At 34.1% G+C, this 22273-nt stretch overlaps 1 protein-coding gene and 1 non-coding gene across 3 annotated transcripts in view; both read right to left on the reverse strand.

The window, feature by feature from the left end:
• The window catches only part of LOC122217600 (A disintegrin and metallopeptidase domain 3-like), a 137345-nt gene that overhangs the window by 83753 nt on the left and 31319 nt on the right, over positions 1–22273 (reverse strand). For both annotated transcript variants that reach the window (XM_042934779.1, XM_042934778.1), the window contains exons 5-7: positions 14069–14145; positions 13186–13363; positions 2606–2671 (exon numbers count right to left, since the gene is read on the reverse strand). In XM_042934779.1, coding sequence (XP_042790713.1) covers positions 2606–2671; positions 13186–13363; positions 14069–14145 — 321 coding nt within the window. The remainder of the gene's footprint in view (positions 1–2605; positions 2672–13185; positions 13364–14068; positions 14146–22273) is intronic.
• Positions 11074–11156, reverse strand: TRNAQ-UUG. Its single transcript has one exon. It is a non-coding gene; the product is annotated as a tRNA-Gln (tRNA).

The following is a 22273-nucleotide window of genomic DNA, read 5'->3' on the forward strand; positions in this document are numbered from 1 at the left end:
AGGAGAGAAAGAGAGAGAGACAGCCAGACACACAGAGACAGACAGAGAGAGACAGAGAGAGAGAGAGAGAGCTCTAATGGAAATAGAATCAGTCTTTTCAATACAGCTTTTAAAACTCGCCACACTCTGAACAAGGTCCAAACACTCCCACTGCAGGCAAGGAAAAGCTCTGCCAAGAAATGAACGGAAGGAAAGGGCAACCAAACACAGCAGCAAAGTGCACACATCATATGCCAGAAACACTTCCTGAAGCATCAGGCCCTGGACAGTAAATGACCTCTTCTTAATAAAGCGATTACTTCCAGGAGCAGGAAACATAAGAGGCTTTCCTAACACACAGGATAAGACAGACCTAGACAAAATGCCAAGATGGAGGAATACATCCCAAAAGAAAGAACAAGAAAAGGTCATGATCAGGGATCTAATTGAAACAGATATAAATAACATGTCTGACTCAGAATTTAAAAACAACAGTCATAGGATACCAGCTAGGCTTGAGAAAAGCATAAAAGACACAGGGAGTCCTTTCTATAGAGATAAAAGATCTAAAAACTTCAGAATGAAATAAAAAATACTGTAACTGATGTGAAACCAACTGGATGTAATAAGCACAAGGATGGAAGAATCAGAGAAAAGAACAAATGATGAAACATGAAATTATGGAAAATAATGAAGCTGAAAATAAGAGGGAAAGAAAGGTGCTGGATCATGAATGTAGACTTGGGAACTCAGTGACTTCTTAAAGGATAGTAACATTGGTATCATAGGAGCCCACAAGAAAAAGAAGAAACTATATGGTCAACTAATCTTAGACAAAGCAGGAAAGTATATCCAACAGGGGGGAAAAACAATCTCTTCAACAAATGGTGTTGTGTAAAATGAACAGCAACAAGCAGAGGAATGAAACTGGACCACTTTCTTACACCCTACACAAAACTAAATATATAATGGAAGAAAGATCTAAATGTGAGACAAGAAACCATCAAAATCCTAGAGGAGATTTGTATATACATCTTTATCCATTAATAAATAATGAATGCTTGGTCTCTTTCCATAACTTGGCTATTAATGGATGCTTGGTCTCTTTCCATAACTTGGCTATTGTTCACATATATATTCATATATATTACATATATATATATTGTTCACATATATATGTATATATGTGTATATATATATGTATATATATATGTATGTATATGTATATACATATATACATATATATATACATATATATATATATATACACACTCAGCCATAAAAAAGAATGAAATCTTGCCATTTGCAACCTGTAGATGGAGCTAGAGTGTATTATGCTAATCAAAATAAGTCAGAGAAAAACAAATACCATATAATTTCACTCATATGTGAAATTTAAAAAACAAAAAACAAGAGATGACCATAGGGGAAAGGCAAACTATAAAAGAGACACTTAAGCATGGAGAACAAACTGAAGGTTGCTGGAGGGGAGCTAGGTAGGAGATGGGTTAGATGGGTGATGGGTATTTAAGGAGGGCACTTTTTGTGATGAGCACTGGGCATTATATAAGTGATGAATCACTAACTTCTACCCCTGAAACTAATATTACATTATATGTTAACTAACTAGAATTTAAATAATAATTTGAATCATTAAAACAAAATGAAAAAAGTTCCCAAAGGGCATTAGCTAGTAAATCAGATTAAATTATATTAAATATTTTATTAATTGGATATTGTGAACATCAAAATTAAATTGAAGTAATATATTTCATTAATAAGTGGGAAATAAAGCATTATAAATTAATTTACAAAATAGCATATCTAAAACAAGGTATATGAACACATACAAATATGCATGTACACATTAAAAACAGGATGTGTGTATATGATTTATCACCTGGTAATAAAACTATATGTGCTTTTTTATTATTTATTTATTTTGTCTATCTATTCTTTACAGTAAGTTACTGATTTTTAAAAATTATTTAAATATTTCCTTTTATGATATTATGACACTCACTGAGACACTTTACGCAAAAATATCAGTGATAATGGACAAATCTGATCTTTTAACTTTTTACTCATATGACTTTACTCAAACTGATTACATAAACAAAAATTTCCATAACTAAACAAATATTCCTATGAATAAACCTCATTTTTGAAATACGAAACTTCCACTAGAGAACTCAAGCAATTGTACACATAATCTTATAAAAGATAATATTTAACAAGGATCTCCAACTGAGTAATAAAATAGCTTGTTTTAAAATGGAAACTTACTTAAGGAAAAGAGTTTGCCACAATTTGGAGCAGATTCAGAAATTTCTATAGCTAGCTGTAATCCAACAGATTTAGTGTAGTAGAACCCTTCCATACATTCATATCTATACATTATTGCTAGAATTCTATAATGATTTGGAAATCAACATCATAAATATTGGTCCCCATATGTCAATGTAAAACCAATAGACAACATTTTTTTTCTGTCTTGCTATACAGAGATACATAATGTGAACAGAGGATAATACCTGTATTGCAACCAAGGGAAGTTTCTTTTTCATATTCCCTTTGAATTTAAACATAAGACAAAGATATGATGAAATATATCAGTAATACGTACCAAGGCTTTATCCATAATGATTTGAATTTTCAGAATTCTTTTCAATAGCTCAACATCTGATTTTTTCTGTGAAACAGAGGACATCAGTTAAATAAAACATTTTTTTAATTCTTATATTGTTTGTAATCATCATCTACATTATATACAAATATATATACATATATATATAGACATACATACACAAAGAGAGGTATAAGTACATATAAATACAGATTCATCAAGATATAAATAATAGGAAAATAAAAGAATAAATGCCCACTGAATAAATAAGCAGGTGAGATTCCAAATACAAATTCTAGGAACAAATCAGAAGCTTTTACCTATATTCTTAATCATTAGAATCCTCGAAAAGCTACCAGAGAAACCATCTTTCTTTCCTCTTAAAACCTTCCTCCAAGACCCTCCCTCTGCAACCTTCAAACTAAATAAATCCCCATCAATTTTACACCAGATGTTTGCCTCTATTTTCTCATTATTTTTATTATCTATATTAACTTGTGGCTACACTCAATAGAATGCATCCATTTTTAGAATACAGTTATATGAATTAGTACTAATGTAAATATCCATGTAATAATTTCCATAAGTAAGATAAACAAAATTTCTATCATGTTCTTCAGTCAATTGCCCACATGGCTCAAGGCAAGCAATAATCTGATTTTCTCACCACAGGGTAGAGAATTTCATGTAACTGGAATCATATGATGTGTACTTTTATATTGGACTTCTTTCATGGAGAATTCACCCATGTTGTTGTGATTGTTAGTAATTCATCAGTTCTTATTACTAAGTAGTGCACCATTTTAGGAATACACCACAACTTTTTCATACATTTACCTGTTGATGATGTGAAAGGTGAAATAAAACGGAGTCACTTACATCAAGGGGTTTTAAAATGAAACTGGGAGGCAATTAAGGAGGTGGGCCTTATGTACCTCCTCACTGGATGGAACCACAAATTTCTGAGTTGGATCCAAACTTAAATATTCCAAGGAGTCTGCACAAACATCTGCAACTTGCTACAGTAACAAACTTTTGCTTAGTGACAGCCTTAGCAGCCAATTATGTTTAGCCAAGTTTAGTTTTCTGCCAACAACAGCCAAAATCTTTGTAAACAACATATGCAAGCATCCCCTTTCACCTTTAAAATAAAACCTTCACTTTTGTTCCCTAGGGGACAATTGGATTGCTATCCAAATCTGTAGTCACCAAATTGCATTTCTGAGACCCCAAATAAATGCTTTTGTTTTATTTCAGCTCCTTTCTCAGTTGACAATGATAATTTGGATTATTTAGCCATTTTAGCTAATTTTTTTTTATTTTTTTAATGTTTATTTATCTTTGAGAGACAGAGTGTGAGTGGGGGAGGGGCAGAGAGAGAGAGAGAAAGACACAGAATCCGAAGCAGGCTCCAGACTCTGAACCATCAGCACAGAGCCTGACGTGGGGCTGGACTCGCAAGCCATGAGATCATGACCTGAGCCGAAGTCGGATGCTCAACCGACTGAACAACCCAGGTGCCCCCCATTTTAGCTATTATAAACAAAGCTGCTATGAATATCCATGCACAGATCTTTGTGCAGTTAGCTATATTCTTTCATTGTTCTTGGTAAATATCTGAAGATGGAATACTTGAGTTATGTGATAATTGTGAGTGTGTAAAGTAAATACAAAAGTGCCAGATTGCTTTCTAAAGTAGTTTGATCATTCTGCATTTTCACCCAGAATAAGAGTCCCAATTGCTCTTCATTTTTGCCTATATTTGATATTGTCTTTTCCATCATTTCCATATATTGGTGTGTGCTGATATCTTATCGAGGTTTTAATTGGCAGTTCCCTGATGCTTAATGTAAAACAGCTTTTCACATGTTTATGGCTCATTAATTTGGTTTCTCCTAAGTTCCCTACTAGAAATTTTATGTTTTGATATTTAAGCCAATGCTCTAATTCAGTTTTTTAAATAAGAGTCAAGATTCATTTTATTCCATATGGATGTCCAGTCTTCTAGCAGCATTTAATGCAGACCTCATTCTTTAACCTTTTAAAGTCCCCAACACCTTTGTGGAAAATCAATCTGCCATTAGTATGTGGGTCTACTTCTGACCTATTCTGTTCCACTGATCTATATGTCTATGCTTACACCAATCACGGTATATATCTCTATAGCAGGGGTCAGCAAACTATAACCCAAGGTATGGCCAGCTGTTTTGTAAAAAATATCTTATTCGAATAAAGCCACACCCATTTGTTTATATGTTGTTTATGCTGCTTTCATGCTACAAAGGTAGAGTGAGGTAGCTGCAATAGATCATATACCTCACGAGCCTAAAATATATACTACCTAGCCCTTAAAAAAAAACAGAGGTAATGTAAGTCCTCTATTTTGTTCTTATTTTTATTTATTTTTTAAATGTTTATTTATTTTTGGGAGACAGAGAGACAGAGAGCGAGTGGGGGAGGGGCAAAGAGAGCTGTCAGCACAGAGCCTGAAGCCGGCTCCAACTCAAGAGCTGTGAGATCATGACCTGAACCGAATTCGGACACTTAACCGACTGAGCCACCCAGGCGGCCCTATTTTGCTCTTCTTTTTAAAACTGTGTGACTATTCTAGGATCTTTGCATGTCCTTATGAATTTGAGAACGAATTTTTACAAAAATGTTTTCTGGAATTTTGATTGGGATTACACTGAATCTACAGATCAATTAGGGGGAAATGAACATCTTAACAACATCAATATCTTTGTTTCCTGTGACTTTGCTAGACTCTCTTACATTCCTGATAGCTTTGGTAGAGTTTCTTTGTGATCTCCTATATACAGAGTTAGGTCACTAAAAACATAAGGTTATTTTTTCCTTTAAAAAATGTATGCCATTTATTATTTTTTTTCTTATTGTAGTATCCAGAAACTCCAATAAAATGTTGACTGAAAGTAGAGAAGGCAGACATCCTTGAATTATTCCTAATTTTAGGGGCTGTTTAGTCAGTTCAGGCTGTAACAAATATACCACAGGCTAGGTGGCTTAAACAACAAACACATATTTCTCACAGTCCTAGAGGCTGGGAAGTTCAAGATCAAGGCACCAGCAGAGGTGGTATCTGGTGAGACCACTCTTCCTAGTTTGGAAATGGCCATCTTCCTTTTATATGCTCACACAACAGAGCAGAGAGAGAGATCCATGTCTCTTAATTTTTAATAAAAGCATTAATCCCATCATGAGAGCCTTACACTCACCACCTAATTTAACCCCAATTATTTTTCAAAGGCCTCAACCTCCTAATACCATCTTACTGGGGGTTAGAGTTTTAACATATGAATTTGGGGATAGAGCATGCAGCCCATAAGAGGGGCAAAACATTCTATCACTTAGGATTCATTATGTTAGGTAGATACTTATAGATGTTCTTTATCAGGTCAAAGAAGTTTTCTATTCCTAGTTTTTATCATGAATGGATACTGAATTTTGCCAAATGATTTTTCTGGAACTACTGATATGGATTTCTTCATAAATATGTTAAATTGTTTTATTCAATTCCTATATTCCTGTACTGATTTAAGTAATAATACCTCAAAGTCCCATAGATACTATAGTCAGAATTTTTGAAAATAAAAATGTCTTTATACCATAATGGCAACTCGACTGGGTAGAAAAACATTGGGATATTGTCAATTTCCTAAGTAAACCATTCTCTACACTCCTTGTATAGACATTCCTGACTATCTTACAGCACTTAATTTTGGCAAAGGCTAAAACAGTCTGAGTTTTTCCACCTTTGTGGCTGGCTTTCTTTGATGCCAAATTCCTATAGAATTATTCATTATTTATATAGTCCAACATATTAACCATATTATATCTTGGGGTTGTCAGTTTTTATCAGGGTTTCTTGAGATAATTTTCAAATTCAGGACTCTTCTATTCAACAAAGTTTTATTCTTTACTAACTTGGAATACTTTGGGTGCTATTTAATTCATGAATGACAATTGTAATTATCTTTAATTTCTATTATCAGTCTTTCATATTCATACTCCATTAGCCAGGATTCCCCAGAAAAACAGAATAGGATGTGTGTATATATAAACATTTATTATAATTTATTATAATTAGATTTATTATAAGGAATTGGCTCACTTAATTATAGAGGCTGGCAAGTCCAAAATCTACAGAATGGGCCAGTAGGCTAGAAATCCAGGGACAGCTGATGCTACATTTCCAATCTGAAGGCAGTTAGCTGAATGATTCTGTGGGATGGTCCATCCTTTTGTCCTAGTCAGGACATCAACTGATTGGATGAGGTCCATCCAAATATGAAGGGCATTTCAACTGATTTAGATGTTAATCCTGTTCAAAAACACCCTCACAGAAACACCCACAAAACTTGACCAACTATCTGATCAATATATCCCAGTCAAGTTGACACATAAAATTCACCATTACACATTCTAGGTTTTTCTCTACCATTGTTTATATATAATAAACAATGCTTTCTATTCTCTTAAACCTGACTGTAATCTCACAGTGTCTATTCTCTTATTTGTTAGTCTTATTATCAATGTCTTTCATTTTTAAAATAGCTTTTTCTCTTACATTTACTTCCTGAGCACTTCCAAGGATTTTTTAAACAGACTATATAAAGGTAGGCTCTTAGCGTACTACATACCATATCTCTGGGGTCATGGTCATATTATCTGGGTTTGAATTTTAATGCTACATGTTACCAGAGAATTTCCTAGGAAAATAATTTAAACTCTATAAATCTGTATCCTAATCTGAAAAAGGGGGTAACAGTACCAACTTTTAGAATTGTTGAAAAAATTGGAAAGATAGGATATATGTAAAGCTCTTAAAACAATATGTGGCACCTATGAGGCAGTACATGAATATAAACTAGAAGTTTTTTCATTCACTTTGGATTTTGTGTTTTTCCACCTTACATTTTATACTTCTATTTCATATGCTCCATGTTTACTCCTTTCCGATTATTATTATTTTACAACATATGTAGTTCTTTCAAGTCAAACCATTCTTGAACAAAGGGTGGGGATTAGTGACTTTTATTACACTTTTGTTTTATTATAAGAAATGGCCAATTATCCAAGGATATTTGTTTCCTTCTCCAAGGGAAGAGATGTCTATGAGACACCTGTCCAGGCCCAACTCTTGGGGTTGGGATGCATTCACACTTCTCCCCTTACTCTTGACTAAATTCAAATAACCTAGTAGGGGACTTCTGAGCCAAAGCTAGGAAGGGAATCAACCAGAGAGTTTCATCCACTTTGGTATTTTCATGAGCAAGACATAAACCTGTTAAGCCACTGAGAGTTGGGAATTGTTTGTTTCAAAATCTAGTGACATTTGACCTAATAGTGATTCTCATGAAAAATACCGATTGAGGACAGCTGCTTACACAATTCTTCCATCTTTTCATCTGGTTGAAAGTTCATGATATTTGGCAACTATTGTTTGTAAATTTGGTTGTGATTGCTTTTGGTTACTATCTTCAGTCAGGGTGAGATTAGGGTCTCTTTGTTTCTGCTTAATTATTTGTTTCATTTTGGGGGTAAGAACATGTCACATTAGGAGGAAAAGAAATAGTTTCAATCAAAAAATTTCACTTATGTAGTTCTGGGTTGGTACAGAATTACAGACTGGAAATTACTTTGCCTCACTTTAAGTAATTGTGGTATTGTCTTTCAAATTCCAGTATTGCTGCTAGGAAATTTCAGGCTATTCTGCATCTTGACTATATAAGAAACCCGATTTTTAAATATCAGTACAGAAACTCACCTTAAATAATTCTGAGAATTTTTCTTGGATTATTTTGTGATTTATTCAATTCTTTATTTCCTCTCTTTATTCATACTGGGACTCCTATTGTATCACCCGAATTCTTATTTTATTTTAATTTCTTATCTTTCAAATTTCCCTGTCATTTGTCTTTATACTTTACTTTTTGTGTGATTTCTAAAATTTTATTTTGTGAACTTCCTATTGAGGTTTCTCTTTTTTTTTCATTTTTATTATCATAATTTTAAATTTCTAAGAACAATTACAGGCTGAATGTAATTTTTTAAATAGCACTCTATTCTTAAATTTATAGATGAAATATTTTCCCTTATTCCTCTGAGGATATTGCCATTTTGTTTTCTTCACCCTCTGTATTCTTTGATACCTCAAGCTTTAAAAATTTGTTTTTTCATGTCTCTATCTTCCATATTAAATTGTTTCATCATATGTCTAGGGCCCCTTCATATATTAGCAATTGAGTATTTAACAGTTTATTCCCACATCCCTATGACCATAAATGGAATTTACAGGATATTTTTTTCAGAGAAAGCAATGTGTCTGGGTTGTTGGCAGAGAAAACCCTGTCGATATGATTAGTTTTGATTCTTTTGGCTAGTTTAATTCCTTCCTGAAGAGGGGTCTTCCAATACAATTCTTAGAATGTGTAAGCCTGGTTCCCAATATCCAATGTGCCAAGTTTAATTTAAACACACCAGTTTCAGTATGATATTCCTCTTCCACCTGGAAATACAATAGAACATCTGTGTGTGGTGTCCCCATTTCAGAGACTCCCCAAAGAAAACAGCTTTCAATTATGTCAGTCTCCAACTGATTAGTACAGGAAGCCAAGGTTGCTAAATACTTATACAATTTATTTTCAACGAATTATCTTCTTGGGCCCACCTTTAAAATCACTTCCTAGGGCAACTGGACAGGCAATTCCAAAAACATTTGAATAGTACTGCAGTACATGTCAAGGTTCCAATAGCTTATCCGAATTACCCAGTTTAGAATTCAAATTTGGGGCACTAAATCAGCTATCTCCAATGTCCATTGTTATTACTCCTCTCCTGTTTTCTTTGTGTTTGTATGTTTATGCTGGTTTAAAACTTCCTTTTCATTTCAGTGGGTTTTTAAAAAGGGGCAGGGGGGTAAAGACATGTGTTTAATATTCTTTTAATAGATAAAACCTTTATAGTATATTGTTTGGTTTCTCTTCTACTTTTCAACTCTGGATTATAATGAAGGTATTTACCTTGTTTATAAGTGTATCTGTGTTTACTTTCATGAATGTTAAAATATGCTTAAAACAGAAACTTTTATGTTATTTTTTTCTGTTGCTTTGACTGAAGATATTCACTTTCTTTTTTTGTGCTCATAAAAGCATTAATCATGTGAAAACATGTTTAACTAAACCTATAGATTTAAGTGTATCAAATTCAGGATGAAAAGCAATTGTCAAGTTACTTCATAAAAGATATAAAATTCCCAAATACATACAAATATTTATCTCCATTCCTGAAATGACATCCCTGGTTTCTTCTTAGGTGCTGAAATGTTTATCTCTATTTTACTTCATTATTACATTTTGTTTGTACCCAAACTTTCCATAATTACTTCCAATTACCTTTCCCCACAACATTAGAAAATATGGTGAGCAAATAATAATAGTAGTAGTGATTTTTACTGGGATGTTACTTGTCTATATACTATGCTAAGGAATTTCTATCTATAAATGTACTTAATCTTTGAAATAACTGTATGAGTTAGATATTATTTTTATTATCAGTTTTTTACAGATAAGGAATTTAAACATAGATTATGTTACTCGCCAAAGTTTTTGTGGCTAAAATGGACAGACTTGTAATTCAAATCAAGGCAATGGAAGGTATATTATCTCTATCTTATCTTATCTAATCTCTGTCTTATTGCTGATTCACTGGAGGGGGTCTTTTTCCAAACTTATGTCCATCTCTTAGGGTCTTCCTCTGCCACAGAAGAGTATTCATGGAATCCTTTAAAGTTTTTCAATTTACTTATGTGATAGTATTCTATTTCAGTGGCAAAAATTGTCTTCAATTGTACCCAGTGTTGTATTAAACATGCAGATGGGGGGCGCCTGGGTGGCTCAGTCGGTTAAGCGGCGGACTTCGGCTCAGGTCATGATCTCGCGGTCCATGAGTTCGAGCCCGCGTTGGGCTCTGTGCTGACAGCTCAGAGCCTGGAGCCTGGAGCCTGTTTCAGATTCTGTGTCTCCCTCTCTCTGACCCTCCCCCGTTCATGCTCTGTCTCTCTCTGTCTCAAAAATAAATAAACATTAAAACAATAAAAAAAATTTAAAAAAAAAACATGCAGATGGTTTCCAGAGCTGGCATAAAGTTGGGGGTCATCCCTATATATGATTATATTTTATAATTTTATGAGTTTCTAAAAGGGCAGTTTTATTAATCTGTATATGTACCAATATCTTTGACAAAATAAATACACTCAAATTAAAGCAACAATGAGATGGAGTTCATCATAAATTCAGTTTAAGTACCACTCATTACTATTTTGTTTTGCTTCTCTTTACATTTATTTTGAGAAACAAAGCGAGACAAAGCATGAGCGGGGGAGGGGCAGAGGGAGAAGGAGACACAGAATCTGAAACAGGCTCCAGGCTCTGAGGAAGCAGTCGGCACAGAGCCTGATGTGGGGCTCGAACCCACGAACTGAGATCATGACCTGAGCCAAAGTCAGACGCTCAACCAACTGAGCCACCCAGGCGTCCCTGCTTCTCTTTAATGTGATATCCAATCATGATGAGAATATGTAGACAGGGATTCATATATATCCATATATATATATATCTCCATATATATATATACACATGTATGTATAGGTAAAATAAATAGATAGATAGATAGATATCAAAAAGCCAGGTGACTGGGTGGCTCAGTCGGTTAAACATCCAACTCTTGATTTTAGCTCAGGTCATGATCTTACAGTTCCTGAGATTGAGCCCTGCATTGGGGTTGTGCTGACAATGAGAAGCCTGTTTGGGATTCTCTCTCTCCTCTATCTCTGCCCTTCCCTCCTGCTTGTGCATGAGCACTCTCTCTCAAAATAAATAAATAAACATTAAAAAAAATAAAAACACAAAATATGACATAATTTTGTAACATATTTAAGTACAAAAGGGTACACATCAAAATGATTGCAGTGGATTCCACAATTTCATTTACCTCTAGAAAATGGCATAGAATCCATTCTTATTTTCCTTACATATGTGTTTATTTAATATTTTAATAGATGTTAACCAATATATTTAATTTAAAGTAATAATAAGTGTAATATAATTTAACGGTAAGTAAAAATGTGCATTATCCTTTTAACAACAAAAAGGAAATTTACTCCACTTTGAAATTTCCTTTTTGCTATTAAAAGATAATGCGCATTTTAAATTTCCTGTTTGCTATTAAAAGGATAATGCATATTTTTTACTTATCATTAAATCATGTTACATTTAAGAGGCACATGCACCCCAATGTTTATAGCAGTGCTATCAACAATAGCCAACTAATGGAAAAAGTTCAAATGCCCTTCAACTGATGGTTGGATAAAGTTGTGGTGTATATATACAATCGAATACTAGTGAGTGATCAAAAAGAAGGAAATCTTGTCATTTGCAACAACGTGGATGGAAGTAGAGTGAGTGTACCATGCTAAGCAAAATATGTCAGTCAGAGAAAGACAAATATCATATGATTTCACTCATATGTGGAATTTAAGAAACACAACAGTTGAACATAGGGGAAGGAAATGAAAAATAAGATAAAAACAGAGAGGGAGGCAAACCATAAGAAACTCTTAAAAACAGAAAACAAACTGAGGGTTGCTGGCGGGGTGTTGGGTAGGGGGATGGGCTAAATGGGTGATGGACATTAAGGAGGGCACTTGTTGGGATGAGCACTGGGTGTTATATATAAGTGATGAACCACTGGCTTCTACCCCTGAAACCAATACTACACTATATGTTAATTAACTAGAATTTAAATAAATTTTTTAAAAATCTATATACTTATAGATCTACATTTATAATTAGATATATTAAAAGAATTGGAACAAATACTCCAATACTCCAAAAGCACTATCTCTCTATAGACAATGAGATTTAGGACAATTTCTTGCCACTTTTCCACTTTTAAATTTTCTATCAAAATAACACTTTGCTACAAAGAAAAAATGTATTGGCAAGGAAAATTCTGAGAAAGAAATAATCAGCAAATTTGTGTAACATTATATTAGTAGAATGTTAATTCAATAACAATGCAAATATGTATATATGCATCAATATACTTGCAATTAGGAAAATGTGAGAATTTTTATTGTTTAATTATGTTTAAATCTATTACATTTTCTATATATCATATGTCTAAACATAAAAATATATTTAAAATTATTTTTAACGTTTATTCATTTTTTTTTTTTAGAGACAGAGAGTGAGCAGGGGAGGGGCAGAGAGAGGGGGAGACACAATCTGAAGCAGGCTCCAGGCTCTGAGCTGGCAGCATAGAGCCTGATGCGGGGCTCGAACTCATGGATGGTGAGTTCATGACCTGAGCCGAAGTCTGACACCCAGCCAACTGAGCTACCCAGGCACCCCAAAAATATATTTAAAATAAATATCTTACAATTGAAAATTTTAATATAATCAATATCAGTTTAAATCTGCTTTCCAAATGTAACACATTCCAATGTGAATAAATTTATCAAAGATAACACAAGTGAAGATCACAATTAAGTGGTTACTTACTTCTGATTTCACAAGTATCCGGTAGGACTGATCTACCACTTGGGTCGTGGGATAATTTTCTTGTAAGGGCAAAAACTCAATTTTATTATTCTTTATTTGATAAAGCATATGCTCATATGCAGCTGCAGATTCCAATGGTTCAATGCCATAACTGACGTTCTCCAACTGCAATAATCCCCTAAATATTTAAACACATAAAAAAGAAATAAAAAGATAATTAATATAGAGTACCCACTGAGAAATGTAAATCACCATTAAATAAAAAATTTTATAGAAATTTAACAGTGGTGCTTATGGTCTAATATCTAAGAATCATCTCTTTGTACTTTGATAAACTTTCAAACACAATTTTATAGCTTCTCTCTATTATGCCATTTGGAGTCACTGTGGTTCTAGTGTGACTAAGAAATTTGAATATTCTTCAAACTAGTTAGTGGAAGCTATTTCTGCATAAGTATTATCACTGCATGCCTGGGACAGTGATTAAAAAAGAGAAGGAGGAAAAGAAAGTATATGGGAAGAAACACAATCAAAGTCTCTATTTTCTTTGTCTTCATTCTATCCTTCAAGATGTTTCTGAAAATTAAAAGATCACACAAGATTTTGGGGACGCCTGGGTGGCTCAGTCAGTTAACCGTCCAACTTCAGCTGAAGTCATGATCTTGCAGTTCACGGGTTCAAGCCCCACTTCAGGCTCTGTGCTGACAGCTCTGAGCCTGGAGCCTGCTTCAGATTCTCTCTCTCTCTCTCTGTCTGCCCCTCCCCCATTCACGCTCTGTCTCTATCTTTGTCTCTGTCTCTCAAAAATAAATAAACTTAAAAAAAAATTTTTTAAGACCACACAAGATTTTCAATCATGTTCATCTCTAGAAAATGCCATTACCTGAGTCCAGAACAAGTGCTAAGTGTCACAACTGATTTTGGAACCTCTGCAGCGTATCCTTGATAAAGGCAATGGCCCTAAAGAGGAGTATATGAAGATACATTCATGAATAATTGGGTTTTTTTTAAGTTTTTATTTAAATTCAGTTAGTTAACACACAGTGTAATATTAGATTCAGGTGCACAACACAGTGATTCAATACTTCTATACAACATCCAGCGCTCATCACAACAAGTGCATGAATGATTTGTAAATAAAGTTTTTGGTTTATCCTTACTTCCTAAACATCATCAAACATTCAGATGTAGCCATTACCATATTATCCACCAGATATTGCATTACTTGCAATCTCTTCCTCTTAACTCTTTTTGATTAAGAATAATCATGACTCTTATCCTTCCCCAGATAACCTTTGCTATAATTCTAATTTTTTTTCAACTTCCTTTACTGCATCTTTTCTTTCTAAGCCACATTTCTTGAATGTATAGTTTATAACTACTAACTTTATGTATCTCACAGTAGTAATTTGACTTCAAATCTGAACATTTCACTTATTTTTTAAGTTACCCAAAAGTATCTTAAATGATATTTCTTTTTTTTTTTTATTTCTCTGTAATATCTCACCATGTTTATCATCTTATTCCAACCCCTCCTCTCCATGGACTTTCACAGCATTAGTCTTCCCAGGTTCTCCCCTAATACTCTCTTTCAGTGAATATTCCCATCTCTCCCCTTAAAATTCTAGTGATTCTACAGTCAGTCTGTTCCTTTGCTAATGCTATGCTATTATGATTCACATTCTTTCCTATGAATTTGTTTATATGTTGTTATTATACATTACTAGCTGCCATACATATTATTTCCATTCGTTCCAGATAGGAACTTTCCTCACTGAGAGGCAGTGGCACAGGTAATACCTCTTACCACGAAAGGCTGCAATAGCAGAGGTCCAGTAGAGCTAGAAGAACAAAGCACAACAGAATAACTTTAAAACCTACAAGAAAGCTAAATTATCATTCAAACAACACACTCTAAATCTAAACTTAAACTGGGTGACTGCCTTCAAAAAAAGAAGACTTAAATATCAAGGACACAAGCGAAAATCACCCACTATATCAAGAACTGAAAAAAAAAAAAAGAGAGAGAGAGAGAGAGAAAGCAACCAACTGATGCCAATATTGATATGAGACACATGTTGGAACTAGCAGATAAGATTTTAAACCAGCCATGGAGAACTGCTTCAGTGAACAATTACAAATTATCTTGAAAGAAATGACAGAATAGAAATAAAAGCCACAAAGAAAGCAAATAAAGTATTAGGATAGGCTCAAAAGTAAAGTGGAGATGACAAGGGTTAGAATCTCTGAACTTGAGGACAGATCAGTGGAATTTATCCAATATATGAAACAGAAAAATGAGCTAAGAAAATCCTAGAGCCTCAAATAAGCTGTGGAACAATACAGATCTAAAATATATATCAGAATCCAAGAAAGAAAACAGAAAGAAAGTGGAGTTGAAAAGTACTCAGAGAAATAAAGGCTGAAATTCTGGTCAGGAAGATAGAGTAGGAAGCCCTGGACCCCCTACCATAGAACAAATACACCAATTTAGCAGTAATACATGGACAAATTCTCTTTATGATTAATCAAAAACTAATTGAAAGGCTTCTGCACCACTCTAGGAGAATGCAAAATCAGACTCATTAAAGCCAGTATGGAGATTTGGTATACCTTACACCACGGACACTGTCCAGGGCACTGCCATATGATCACAAAGAGACCCTTCGGCTCCCAGCTTGACCAGGGAAGGAAAGGGATTTTTCACATGTCAAGTGCCCCAATTTTTCTGAAGGGGCTACCAAAAGAACTGTGTCACCAGTCTTGGAGCCCTGATGAGTTCAGCACAGCTAGCAACCCAGGCAAAAATAAAGGTGGTGACTTGGACTAGTTACACATAATTGATCTGCAATACCCACACTCAGCACAGAGTAAGTTAATGCAAATTCTAGCTTTCTGCTTTTCACTAGAGAAGGAAAAAGTTTATCCATGCATGCAGTGCCCCACTCCACCAAAACTGCTCATAGAAATCGCATCTGTCTCACCAATCCTGGAGCAGATAGACCTGGTACAATCTAGTTGCCTCTACAATCTAGAGACCAGAGACAGCAGTTTGGAATGGTAGATACCTTTGATCCTCCTTCCTACCCTGCACAGAGACAGCAGGACAAAAACAGGTGCCTGTTTCTACCTGAAGAAAGAAAAAGTTAGTAGAGGCCCCCAAAATCAATGGCAAGGCTGATTTGGGGAGTCCACAACTGCATAAGGCCAGTTGGTGAAGACTGGGAGAGGTGACTGCTTTGACTATGAGCCAACAACCCAAACAGTGAGTCAAGTAAAATGAAGAATCAGGAAAAAAATGTTTCAAACAAGGAACAAGATAAATCTCCAGAAATTGACCCTATTGAAATGAACTTAAATGATTAACATTAAAGAGAAGTTAAAAAGAACTCTCAGACACAAACTTCCAGCTACAAAATACTAAGCAATGGGGATATAATGTACAGTACAGTGACTGCAGTTAATTATTCTATATTATACTATATTGTCTATTTGAAAGTTGCTAAGAGAGTATATCTTAAAACCCAGTAACTGTATGGTGATGGATGTTAACTAGAATAACTGTGGTAATGATTTGACAACATATACAAATACTGAATCATGTTGAACATCTGAACCTGATATAATGTTAATGCCAATTATACCTCAATAAAAAAATAACTCTCATAAAGATACACACTGAGGTCAAGAGAACAATGCATGAACAAAGTAAGATTTTTTTTTCTTTTTGTTTTTAATATAATTTATTGTCAAATTGGCTAACATACAGTGTGTAAAGTGTGCTCTTGGCTTTTTGGGGTAGACTCCCGTGGTTCATCACTTACATCCAGCACCCAGTGCTCATCCCAACAAGTGCCCTCCTCAATGCCCATCACCCAGTTTCCCCTCTCCCCCACCCCCCAATTAGCCCTCAACCTGTTCTCAGTATTTAAGAGTCTCTTATGGTTTGTAACTATTTTCCCCTTCTCTTCCCCCATGGCCCTCTGTTAAGTTTCTCAAGATCCACATTATGAGGTAAAACATGATATCTGTCCTTCTCTGACTGACTTATTTCACTCAGCATAATACCTTCCAACTCCATCCACATTGCTGCAAATGGCAGGATTTCATTCTTTCTCATTGCCAAGTAGTATTCCATTGTACATATGAACCACATCTTCTTTATCTATTCATCAGTTGATGGACATTTAGGCTCTTTCCATAATTTGGCTATTGTTGAAAGTGCTGCTATAAACATTAGGGTACACGTGCCTCTATGAATCAACACTCCTGTATCCCTTGCATAAATTCCTAGTAGTGCTATTCCTGGATCATAGGGCAGTTATATTTTTAATTTTTTGAGGAACCTCCTCACTGTTTTCCAGTGCAGCTTCACCAGTTTACATTCCCACCAACAGTGCGAGAGGGTTCCAGTTTCTCCACATCCTCGCCAGCATCTGTTGTTTCCTGAGTTGTTCATTTTAGCCACTCTTCCCGGTGTGAGGTGGTATCTCAGTGTGGTTTTGATTTGTATTTCCCTGATAATGAGTGACAAACAAATTAATAATTTAAAAAAGAGATAGGAAAATTCACTAGAAAGTTTCAACAGCAGACTAGATCAAGCATAAGAAAAATATCAACTTAAAGACAGGTCTGAGTAGCAAACAGACTAACTTACTGGGGTATTATCAAAGCCCAACTGACCTGGGGAAGAGAAATACCCAACTCCAGCCCACTTGGGCCATTCTGCCCCACCTAAGGAGGAAGAAAAAGAAAAACTGAGAAAGATTTGTGATGTGCATATTCCAGAGGCACAGGCCAAGTAAAACACTGAAAGTTAATCATATGACTAAAGAACACTTCTCTCCTCACAGCTGACCACTACATTACTGAAGGCATATTTATAGCAGTTCCTTTCACCTGCTACATCATGTCCAGCTATTGAGAAAAAATACCAAAGGCAAAAACACAATTTGAAAAGACAGAGCAAGTATCAGAAACAGACATGCCATGAATGTTAGAATGATATTTATTATTATACTAAATGCTCTAATGGATAAACTAGACACTGTGTAAAAATAGATGGCCAATGTAATCAGAAAGATAGAAATCCTCAGAAAGCACCAAAAATAAATGCTAGAGATGAAAAAACACCATAACAGAAATGAAGTGTACCTTTCCTGAGGAAAGAATCTCTGCACTTGAGGATATATCAACAAAACTTTAAAATCTGAAAAGAAAAAAAAAGACTAAAACAGAAGAATATATTCAAAGACTACAGTACAACCACAAAAGTTGTAACATACACATGATGGGAATACCAGAAAGAGAAGAAAAAGAGAAAGGAGCAGAAGATATATTTGAACAATAATAACTGACAATTTCCCCAAATTAATGTCAGACACCAAATCACAGATCCAAAAAGCTCACAGAATTCCACACAGAATTAAAAAAAACAAACAAACAAATAAAACCCACTACACCTTGGAACATCATTTTCAAACTACAGAAAATCAAATATAAAGAAAAAGTCCTAAAAGAAGCCAGAGGGAAAAGACTTCTAACTATAGAAGAACAATAATAAGAATTACATAAGATTTCTCTTCATAAAGCATGCACACAAGAAAAGATTAAAGCAAAATATTTAAAGCAATGAGAGAAAAAACACCCTGCCAAGGATTCTATATCTTGCAAAATTATCCTTCAAAAAGAAAGAAGTAAAGAATTTATGAGACAAACAAAAATTGAGGGAATTTATTGCCAGCAGACTTGTTTTCAAGAAATATTTTGAAAAAATCCTATATATAAAAGGAAAATGATATAGGTCAGAAACCTAAATCTACATAAAGGCAGACTGCCGATAAGGGAATATGATAGGAAAATAAAAACTTTTTTCTTATCCTTAACTGATATAAAAATTGTTCAAATAATAGAAACAATGTATTTAACTACATATGTTTATATGGACACCTTATATATCATATATACATTTTATATTCATATTTCATATATATATAATATGCTTATATGTAAGTAAAGTGAATGAAAGCAATGATACAAGGGATGGGAGGAAAGAGCTAGGGTTATTTTTTATTATAAGGGACTCACACTACTTGTGATATGATACAGTATAATTTGAAAGTGGACACAGTTGAACTCAGCAACATCATCAATCAACTGGATATAACTGACATCTATAGACTACTTCATCCAAAAATAGCAGAATACACATTTTTATCAAGTTCATATGGAACACTCACCAAGACAGACATTCCGAGCCATAAAAAGCACACTAGCAACTTAAAAGAATAGAAATAATACAATGTCTGCTATTAGACCACAATGGAATTACAAGTCAATAACAAGAAGATAGCTGGAAAATCCCAAACACATGCTTCCCGTGATGTTTGAGTGGCTCAGTTGTTAAGCGTCCAACTCTTGCTTTTGATTCAGGTCATGATCTCTCTGTTCGTGAGTTTGAACTCCCATACTGTCAGCACAGAGCCTGCTTGGGATTCTCTCCATCTGTCTGTCTGTCTCTCTCCCTTTCTCTCTGCTCCTCCCTCCCCAGCTCATGCATGTGTGCTATCAAAATAAAAGAAAATTTTAAAAAACTTCATGCTTCTAAAGGACACACAGATCAAAAAAGAAATGTCAAAAAAATTTTTTAACTAAATAGAAATAAAACACAGCTTTTCAAATTTATGGGAAGCAGCAAAAATAGTGTTTAGGGGGAAATCTATAGCATTTAATGCATATATTTAAAAAGAAGAAAGATCTAAAATCAACAATCTAAGTTTCCCCCTTAAGTAACTAAAAAAAGAAGAGCAAATTGAATCCAAAGTAAACTAAAAAAAAGGAAATTATAAGATACTGAAAACAGGAAATCAACACAGAAAATGAATAAAACCACAAGCTGGTTCTTTGAAAATATCAATAAAATCAATAAGCCTCTAGCCACACAGTCTAACTTAAATGAGAGAAAATAATTACTAATATCAAAATTAAAAAGGCAGCATAACTATGGATCCCATAAGTACTAAAAAGATAATATAGGAATATGATGAGCAACTCCTCACCCACAAATTTGAAAATGTAGCTGAAATGGACCAACTCCTTGAAGAACACAATTCGTCAACCCTCACACAAGATGAAATAGACAATCTGAATGGGTCTGTATTTATTAATCAAATATAAAATTAATAATCTTCCAAAACAGAATGCACAAGGACCAGATGGGTTCATTGTTGAACTCCTCCAAACATTTAAGGAAGAAATTATACCAATTCTCTACAAATTCTTTCAGAGTATAGAAGCAGAGGGAATACTTTCTCACTCATTCTGTGGGGACAGTATTATCCTAATACCAGTCAAAAATATTAAAAGAAAACTTCAGACCAATGTCTCTCATGAACATATATGAAAAAATCCTTAGCAACATATTAGCAAATCAAGTCCAACAATTAATAAAAATAATTATAAATCATCAACAACTTGGATTTGTCTAAAGTATGCAAAGCTGGTTCAACATTCAAAAATGAAGTAATGTAAGGTAAGCAATTACAGAAACAGGTTAAAAAAGAAAAATCAGTAATGTTTCACAGGACAAAATCAACATGTAAAAATCACTTGATTCTATACACTAACAAATTTAAAACTAATAAACTTGCTTTAAAAGCAAACCCATTTATAATAGCACCCAAAAGAATAAAAAAGGAAAAAATTTAATAAAGGAAGATCTATACCCTATAAACTATAATACAGTGATGAAAGAAACTGATGAAGATGCAATAGTAAGATATCCTGCATTCATGAACTTAAAAAAAAATATTATTAAATGTCCATACTACCTAAAGCAATCTACAAATCAACACAATCCCTAATTCACTGGAATTCTTCACAGAACCAGAAAAAAAAAAAACTAAAATTTTTATGGAGCCAAAGAATCCAAATAGCCAAAGCAATCTGGAGAAAGCTGAGGAATCACAATTCCTGATTTCAAACTCTATGGCAAATCTACCGTAATCAGAAAATTATGATATTGGCTTAAAAAAACAACAGATAGAAGAACAGAACAGAATTAAGAGCCTAGATATATACCCACACATAGAACATCAACTAATCTTTCACAAGGGTACCAAAAACACACAATGGGGAAAGGATAGTCTCTTTAATAAATGGTGAAAAAAACTAAATATCCAAATGCAAAACAATTATATTGGACCCCTACCTTACACCACTTACAAAAATTAACTTGAAATGGATTAAAGACTTAAAGATATAAAGCCATAAAACTAGAAGAAACACAGGAAAACCTCCTTGATGTTGGTCTTGGCAATCAGTTTTTGGCTTTGACATGAAAATCACAGGAAAGAAAAACAAAAAGTTTTAAATGGAATTGCATCAAACTAAAAAGTTTCTGCACAGCAAAGGAAATACTCAACAAAATGAAAAGGCAATATATGTATTGGGAGAAAATATTTGCAAACCACATATCTGTAAGAGGTTAACCAAAATATATGAGGTATTTCTATAACTCAACAGCAGAAAAACAAATAATCCAATAATAAATGAGCAAAAGACATGAAAAGATGTTTCTCCAAAGAAGATATACAACAGGTATATAAAAAGGTGCTCAACATCACTAATCATGAGGAAATGCAAATCAAAACAATGAGATATCACTTCTTACCCAACAGGGTGGCTTTTTATCAAAAAGACAAGAGATAACAAGTGTTGGCAAGGATGTGGAGAAAAGGGAACCATTGTATGTGGTCAGTAAGAATGTAAATGAGTATGGTCATAATGGAAAATAATATGGAGATTGCTCAAAAAATTAAAAACAAAACTGAACTATGATTCAGCAATCTCACTTCTAGATATACATCCAAAAGGAAGGAAATCAATTTCTCAAAGAGATATCTCCATTCATATGTTCATTGCAGGAATATTCACAATACCCATTATATGGAAACAACCGAAGTTTTCAAGGATGGATGAATGGGCATAGAAAATGTGTTATGTATGTGTGTGAATATCATTCACCCATGAGAGAGAAGGAAATTCTGCCACTTACAACAACATGGATGAACCTAGAGGACATTGTACA

The sequence above is a fragment of the Panthera leo genome, chromosome B1, assembly GCF_018350215.1.
Source record: "Panthera leo isolate Ple1 chromosome B1, P.leo_Ple1_pat1.1, whole genome shotgun sequence".
Taxonomy (NCBI): Eukaryota; Metazoa; Chordata; class Mammalia; order Carnivora; family Felidae; genus Panthera; species Panthera leo.